The sequence below is a fragment of the Morone saxatilis genome, unplaced genomic scaffold (assembly GCF_004916995.1).
Source record: "Morone saxatilis isolate NCDOM2014 unplaced genomic scaffold, NCSU_SB_2.0 Contig17, whole genome shotgun sequence".
Lineage (NCBI taxonomy): Eukaryota > Metazoa > Chordata > Actinopteri > Moronidae > Morone > Morone saxatilis.
The window spans coordinates 17,932,069-17,940,308 of NW_023339729.1; the positions used below are offsets into that span (position 1 = coordinate 17,932,069).

At 37.5% G+C, this 8,240-nt stretch overlaps 2 protein-coding genes across 4 annotated transcripts in view; one reads left to right on the forward strand and one right to left on the reverse strand.

Annotated features, from left to right (window-relative positions):
* acsl1a (acyl-CoA synthetase long chain family member 1a) overlaps positions 1-5,443 on the forward strand; it is a 22,802-nt gene extending 17,359 nt beyond the window's left edge. For 2 of the 3 annotated variants that reach the window (XM_035659871.1, XM_035659869.1), the window contains exons 11-21: positions 451-528; positions 1,445-1,579; positions 1,758-1,892; positions 2,141-2,236; positions 2,329-2,401; positions 2,506-2,594; positions 3,001-3,117; positions 3,233-3,376; positions 3,502-3,603; positions 3,679-3,750; positions 4,083-5,443. In XM_035659871.1, coding sequence (XP_035515764.1) covers positions 451-528; positions 1,445-1,579; positions 1,758-1,892; positions 2,141-2,236; positions 2,329-2,401; positions 2,506-2,594; positions 3,001-3,117; positions 3,233-3,376; positions 3,502-3,603; positions 3,679-3,750; positions 4,083-4,223 — 1,182 coding nt within the window. In that variant the 3' untranslated portion in view covers positions 4,224-5,443. Of the gene's footprint in view, positions 1-450; positions 529-592; positions 671-1,444; positions 1,580-1,757; positions 1,893-2,140; positions 2,237-2,328; positions 2,402-2,505; positions 2,595-3,000; positions 3,118-3,232; positions 3,377-3,501; positions 3,604-3,678; positions 3,751-4,082 lie in introns of all 3 variants that reach the window. The other variant, XM_035659872.1, reaches the window with a different exon arrangement.
* primpol (primase and polymerase (DNA-directed)) overlaps positions 5,330-8,240 on the reverse strand; it is a 5,139-nt gene continuing 2,228 nt past the window's right edge. The window contains exons 7-13 of the mRNA XM_035659914.1: positions 7,889-8,051; positions 7,707-7,804; positions 7,465-7,551; positions 6,456-6,564; positions 6,301-6,377; positions 6,124-6,170; positions 5,330-6,000 (exon numbers count right to left, since the gene is read on the reverse strand). Coding sequence (XP_035515807.1) covers positions 5,767-6,000; positions 6,124-6,170; positions 6,301-6,377; positions 6,456-6,564; positions 7,465-7,551; positions 7,707-7,804; positions 7,889-8,051 — 815 coding nt within the window. The 3' untranslated portion in view covers positions 5,330-5,766. The remainder of the gene's footprint in view (positions 6,001-6,123; positions 6,171-6,300; positions 6,378-6,455; positions 6,565-7,464; positions 7,552-7,706; positions 7,805-7,888; positions 8,052-8,240) is intronic.

The following is an 8,240-nucleotide window of genomic DNA, read 5'->3' on the forward strand; positions in this document are numbered from 1 at the left end:
ATCTAACATAAAGTCCTAGTCTCCTATCAATAGACTAGTATGATTTTTGAATAGGATTGATATTGATCATAAATGATGCAGCATTTTACAAAGCACATTTTTTATTTGTTTTATTGCTGCCACTGAATGTGCAAGAAATAATTTCACAACAATTTGTTATTTGCTAGATAAATGTATAAAAATACAAGAAATAGCATCCTCCCACTTTTTTTTTGTGCCGCCTCAACTTCTGACAACTTGGCATTCAGGAGATTTGGATCAAATGAAAACATCCGCATTGAGCTATTCAACGGAGCTTGCTTAAATTCTAAAATCCCTGTCTTACTCAGGTTGACCCCCCTTTATATTTTCATGTCCGTCTCGTCTATGTTCCTCTTCCATCTTCCTCCTGTGTCCGTTCCTTCCTCCCCATCCTTCCTCCCCCCGCTTGTGTGTTGTGTTGTTGTCCAGGGCACACTGAAGCCCAACAATAAAGATGTGCTCATCTCCTTCCTCCCTTTGGCCCACATGTTTGAGAGGGTGGTGGAGGTACAGTACACCATGCTTGACCTGCGTACACGCATGTGTTTTATTTTGTGTCCTCCCTCCGCAGGTACACTGCATGCTGGACCTTCATGACATTCATGTTTCCTATCTACCCCTAGCTCACATGTTTGAGAGGGTTGTACAGGTATGTGTTGGGCTTGTTTACCTTTGGAAGTATTGCATAATGAAATTGTAAGTGGAGTTTAAAGAGTCATAGTCAGAATTATTGTGAGTTATTAAAATTATAATTGTGAGTCTCTGGTTTTTAATAATGTAGTTTGACTTCATTATAAGTAGGTATTGTTTGTAGATTATAAAAGTAAATCATGTGAGACTTTGGGGAATAGTGACCAGTGCTCTGCTAGTTGCTTTTCATAACAGTATTTAAGCTTAGTTGCATGTTTTAATGATTTCCTTCTAACTTAACTTAGAGTTAAGGGCAATATTTTTGCAGTACCAACCAAAATGCGACTGTAGAACAGAGTATCTAAAACTCTACTAGAATGTGGCATTAAATGATTAATTATATGGTTTAATTATTCTTTGAGCGGATATTTCCATATTTATGTTATAACTTTATTCATTTTTGGCTGCTTTTTATTAAGACACAATTAGAAACTGATGGGGTTTTTTTTAAGTTTCGCAAATTTTTTGTTAAATTTATAAAAATATATTTTTTTAATTATTATTATACCTAGCCTAACCTGTTTTGATGAATTTTGTGATTAATATATTTATATTAATATAATATATTTTCCACTTTTAAGTAACAGCTTCTGAATTTGTAAAATACATAAGTGGGTTTTAAATACCAAACATTGGATATGTGGTGAATTGTTAACAACACTGCCCCCTTGTGGATAAAACGCCACACTGATTTAACTTGCACAGTAGGAATAAGCAGCTCTCTTTTCGTCAGGGCGTCGTCCTCATCCATGGGGCTCGAATCGGCTATTTCCAAGGGGACATTCGACTTTTGATGGATGATTTAAAGACGCTGCAGCCGACGGTCTTCCCTGTGGTCCCTCGTCTCCTCAACCGCATGTTTGATAAGGTCAGATAAAATATACGAGCCTACAAAAGACATGTCAAAGAGAAATGCCATCTGATTCATCTTCTTCTTACATTTTCCAGGAATTTTTCTCTGGTCCGCCAACTTGTTTAATATAAGATGTGATTCTCTGTGGCAGACAAGTGCTCCAGGCCCTTAAAATAATCTCCGTTCTCCACAGGTATTTAGTCAAGCAAACACACCGCTGAAGAGATGGGTGCTCGATTTTGCTTTCAGGAGGAAGGAGGCAGAGCTTAAAAGTGGTGTGGTCAGAAAGGACAGCATGTGGGACAAAATCATCTTCAAAAAAGTACAGGTAAACACGGCCGGCTCTGCAAATGCATCTTATGTTTTTGTTCAATTCGCTCTGAAACATATTACTGATATAGGGCATTCTTAGCTTCGAATGAGGCATGGTCTGTATTTGTACGTATGTTCCTTGTTATTATAGGTCAGACAAACATCAACAAAGTTCCTTACAGTAATTTTCATCATTCGTTTTTTATGATGCATCGTAAACAGTTTGAACATTGAAGGTCTTTCTGTTCGTTTCACTCTTTGCAGGCGAGCCTGGGTGGTCGTGTGAGACTCATGATCACAGGAGCAGCTCCAGTGTCTCCAACCATCCTGACATTCCTACGCGCTGCACTGGGCTGTCAGGTGAGCCACATCCACACATGCCCCTCTCATTTATGGATAACTGTTTTGTTTTCATGACAAAAAAAAAAAAAAACATGTCCTGCACTCCCCAGTTTTATGAAGGCTATGGCCAGACTGAATGTACAGCTGGGTGCACCATGTCAATGCCCGGGGACTGGACAGCAGGTACAAAAGCTACGTCAAACTGCTGCGCATGTATTGCGGCCTATGTGTAAAATGTACACAGTTATTTCTCTGAATCCTGAACAGTGATTCTTTTGTGGCTCCAGGTCACGTTGGGCCTCCTCTGCCCTGCAATGCTGTCAAACTGGTGGATGTGGCAGAAATGAACTACCTGGCAGCCAACGGAGAGGGAGAGGTAAGGAGAGGCGTCAGTAACAATCAAATACACACAGTGGGTGGGAAAATGTATTTATTTGTTTTGTATTCAGTAACAGCATTTCCTATAAATGCTTAGTAAAATACTTAATAGTATTATTTTAACTTATTATTATGAACAAACAGATTTCCCTTAAAAGACCAAAATAAACAGAGAATTTATCCTACAAACAAGGATTATTATTATTGTTATATTATTAAAAGTAAAACACACTCGACTTCAGAAGAAACTAAAGAAGCCAATTTAAATCACGATGAACGCAAGTAATACATAAGAGTGCATTTTAAAGCATGTACAGTCATCCCACTAGCATAGATATAAATGTGATACCTTTGCATGTGTGTTTATGTAGATTTTTTTCCATCCATGTTATCTGTCCATCTAGGTGTGTATCAAAGGACCAAATGTATTCCAGGGATACCTGAAAGATCCCGAGAAAACAGAGGAGGCCATTGACAAGGACGGATGGCTGCACACAGGAGACATTGGGAAATGGCTTCCTGTAAGCAAAACAGACTGAAGGGCACTATTGATATTATTGTTATTCTGGGCAGATCTATTAAGGCTAGTGGCATAGCATCAGTTGCAACCTTCATTTACAAAGTTGTTTGTTGCAGAATGGCACCCTGAAGATTACTGACAGAAAGAAGCACATTTTCAAACTGGCGCAAGGAGAATACATCGCCCCTGAGAAAGTAGAAACCGTCTATAATCTCAGTGATCCAGTGGCCCAGATATTTGTTCATGGTGACAGTTTACAGGCAAGTTATTAATGTGAAACTGGTATCGCAGTGAATGTCAGATATTCTTATCATACACAGTACAGTTTTTAGTTTGTTAAAACTTGCATAGCACTGATCTTCCTGGTATGTGTTGTCTTTTTCAGGCATGCCTTGTGGGGATAGTGGTACCTGATCCAGACTTTTTACCTATTTGGCTCAAGAAAAAAGGGATTGAAGGGTCCTACTCTGAACTGTGCAAAAACAAGGTGAGATTCATAAATCAGCAGTCCAAACACACACAGTCCCACATGCTATGAATGCTAACACTTTTCTGTTTTTAGGATGTGAAGACTGCCATTCTGGAGGACATCTTGAGGTTGGGCAAGGAAGCAGGACTCAAGTCTTTTGAGCAGGTTATTGTTGCCGTGTTTGACTTCATCCTTAAAGTTCTACGTTTTTCATTCTGCTGCATTTGATCTGGCAACAACATATTTGATTCAATAACGATTGAAATTAGAGCTAAAACATATATTTTATTGACTGAATAAATAACCAACTACTTTGATATTCTATTACTAGTTTTTCAAGCAAAAATGGCAGTTACATCTTATCCATTATAAGAGTGTACTGCACACCAGGGGCATTTTTCACAAGTTTTGAATGAAACAAATGATTAATCAGCAGATTAATCACAGTTATACTCTTTGTTAATCATTAATCTTTTGTCCTTTTTTTCCCTCTGCAGGTGAGAGATATTGCATTACATCCTGAGATGTTTTCTGTCCAGAACGGCCTGCTGACACCCACCCTAAAGGCCAAGAGGGCCGAGCTTCGGAGCCGCTTCAGAGAACAAATAGATGAACTCTATGCCAAAATTAAGATGTAAACTGGGATCGAAGAGTACTGTAGCACACAGCCAGAACCAAATAGTGTATTGAGGGGAAAGTCCATTTATTTTTCTACCAGTGACAGCCTTCACAATTCTGTGGGGATTGCTTTCAAACAAACTGAATAGTATGTATTGTCCAGCTAAATCAAATCATTTTACCACTGAATTTGCCCAGCTACTACTGGCTAATTAGTTCAGAATATCCCAGAACATGCCGTCATGTTACTGGTATAATTTATCCAAGATTAAGGGTTTAAAAATACAAAAAGGGGAAATGTGAAATGCTCAACTGCCATTAAGTCTGACTACTTCATGGGCAGAAAGGTCCAGCCCTTGAAAACATCTGTGATAGTTATTTTTTTGAAATTAATTATTAATTATTATTGGGAGCTGCAGAGAAAATCCTATAAACATGCGTTCACACCGGTAACAAATATTGAGTATTTATATAGCAGACTATTTAATGTTTTGGTCACCTATTTAAGTTGATATTTAATGTAATCATTAAACCTGTAAATAGTGTATCTGCTGGAAAGTCTATTTGTATGCAGAGTACCGTGTCTCATACTCTGTGGATCCCTGCATTCCCATGTTTCTCAATGCTGTAGGCTAAAGGACAGATAAAACCGGTTTTAGTGCACAGTTTAGTTGATAGCCTATTGGGAATCTTGCTGCTTGACAAACTTTTTGTGCCTTCTTGGTTGTTTTTGTTTTCCTAAAACATTGCATGGAAAATATTTAATGTTACTATAATGTATACATGCATTTCCTCCTTTTTAGATTATCAAATTTCTGTGCCACAGGCTGTTGGATAAAAGCTGCATACTGTCATTTGTGTAATGCACAATTCTTCAGGGTTAATATTTGGAACACTGGTTTCTCAAGGATCATCTAAAGAAGCCGGTTTTTCAAAATTAATTAAATGTCCGTGCCAGCATTTCCCATTAACATTTCACTGATGGTCCATGAAAACCACCAGTCTTGTGTGAACCAGAGCAGCAATTCAGCTGTTTGACACAAAGTTTGGTTGAATTTAGATGTTTTGACTGCAATGTGATCAATACACACATCGAATCATGTTGACATTGACATTTCAAGCCATATTTTTTTTTTTTAAAGACTTATGATATGAAAAGGGCAAAGGTGCAGTTTTGTGCTAGATTTAAGTACAGTAGCTTTATTTGTCAAGTGTACCAAATAAATACTTTCTTCCAAAACTTTGGTATTCAGTTTCTGTCTTTTATAATGGGAAATTGTCAATAAAGTGCATTAATCTGTGTATCTTGGCAACACTTTAAGGTCCCGCTACTTATCATTTATAAGCAGTATTTAAACATTTCTTAAATGTTTTATAACACTAATTTAGTAATATAAAGCTTAAAAAATATGAAGTGTTAATGTACATAAATTGTTAAATTATTTCTCATATTACATTTCACTCATTTTACGCTGCTTAAAAATTCTAAATAGGAGGACTTAATGGTAAGGGATTACCATTATCTTTGCTGTACAGCCAGTGCAAAACATTAGACCTCACCGTCTACTTGGAATCAAAATCTTCCATACATTTGAGCAGAAGCTGATCAGAGACATCCCCGTTGTTTTCTTCAAAGTCATCCAGGCTCTCTAAATAGTCCTGGTCATCCTGTCCGTCTCCCCACACATCAGCAGGTTCCTCCTCTGGACACACTGGGCTCTGTTGGACCAGGTTTGGTCTCTGGCTGGGTTCAATGTTGCCAGCATCGTCCATTAAGTAAGCTTGGTCTTCGTCATCCTGCAAGTGAAGAGAAGACATAATAAGACAACGCTGAATGTTGTGAAGACCAACATGTCTTTGAGCTTTAAATGAAGACAAACAGGATTTTCTTGGATGCTAGTTAAAATAAACCAAACTAACCAGGGTCATGATGTAGCTGAAACAGATCTCCTGGGGCAGTGGGTAACCTGTAACATTAGAAATGTTCATCTCAGACCACCACTGTGCAATTTATTACCCCACAGACAGCATCATGTGCCCTTGAGGTGGTTTTAAATATAAAAAGTCAGTTTGGCAGCTCGTGGGGTCATAACATACTTAAGGACCTGAAGTTCTTGCATTCAGGATCGTGACACTTCTGGTACCACACTTCCTCTTTGAGATCCACAACGATCCTGCAGAGGAGGGCGAGACTAAATCAGAAGAGTGGAGCACATTTGAAGACGGTCTATAAAACATAAAAACATACGCACATGATGTTGTTGCTTTTATGAAACCGTTTCACGTTCTCACACCAGCGGTATTTTGCGATGTCGTAGACAAGCAGTTGTTCAGCAGCAAAGTAGTTCCATCGTCTGATGCCTGTTGAAGTAAACGTAACAGATAGTACTGACATTACTGATACTTACTGTTACAATCAAATCTGTCACATTTTTGACCGTGTACATTTTTTTTGATATTCATTCATTATTTATTTATTTATAGAAAAAAAAAAAAAACTGAAGAAATAGATGCTGAGTTAGTTGGAATAGTGAAACATCTTTTTTAGTACTGGTGTCTTTTTTTAATGATTGTATAATTTTGATGTTTTTATTAGATGTATGAGTGGACAAGCGAATATTTGTCCAGATAGCAGATACATGTCACTCCCTTTTCCCGCCTGCCTCCCAGCCTAGACTTAAGGGCCACAATGGAAATAAGTCATGTGACTTTATTGCGATATCCTGATGAATTTTAGTACTGTATGCACACTGTATTGTAATCTACTAAATAAAGTCAATCCAGGTAGGAATTATTGCAGGCCTGTTGTATTAGGCTGTGTTAGTTTTAGCCAGGTGTATCTAATAAATTAACAACTGAGTGTATATTATGTGCCGATTTGCACATAAAAAAATGTCTACAGTATTATCACATGCTGATATCTGTATCATATGGATACATTTATGAGCTCTACAAACGCACCATTTATTAATTTTATAATTGTTCATTAATCAAAAATGGGGGTTTTCTGCTGTTCTCTGTTCTATATCATTGTCAACAGAATATTTTTGGTATTTGTTGTAGAGCAAACAAAACAGCACATCTGAAGTCATTACCTTGAGCTTTAGGGAATTGTGACAGGCCTTTTTCACTGTTTTGACATTTTATTTCTAACTCTCAACAGATTAAATCAATAATAAAGATGACCACTTCTCGCAGCCCTAGGTCCCAAACTAGTCATTGTTTTGCCAAAGCATATCCTGTATCAGCCCCAACACTTACTTCCGTGTATGTCGTCCTTTTTAACCACAGTTAATACAAAGCTGTCCACTTCTTGATGAGGAGACGACAGGCAGCCAGAAAGTGAGTCTGCCAGTGATGGATAGGAAATAGGTACATAAATTAAAAATAATTAGATAAAAAAAAAAAAAAAGGTAAAATATTGATATGCGGACTGATTCTATAATACACTATGTGTGTATGCACAATATAGAGAGAAGCCTCTTTTGTCAGTTCAGTGTTACCTGAATTTGTGGCTGATCCCTGCTGGCAAGGGGACCTCAAGGTTTTGGCTTCCTTTGTTTCTGGGACATCCCAAGTAAGAATTCTCTGACCTGTAAAACTGATGATACACAGAAAAAAGATGTAATACTGTGGCTTCATGAAGGCGATTCTTTCAGCACACAGAAAACATTTTCAAGGTTACCTTAAATTACAGACCAAGGAAGCCAAGAATACACTCTCCTCCACAGAAATTCCCTTCTCAGGTTTGGCAATAAACTTGTTGTCATCTGCCACCGTGAATGCAGCATTTTTCCCCACTTTTGATGACTTGTAAAGGCGGAAATTTCTGTTCTTGGTGTAAACACCTGTTTTTGGAAATTATAACCATAATTATATATGACACATGTTTACATTATATCAATATTAATGTATAATGTGTATACATGTATATCTGTTCAGTCATCATCATATTATTATTATATACTGTTATTATATACTGTTATTAACAATAACACTACCATCATATCATCAGTACTATTACCACCATCTTGCAA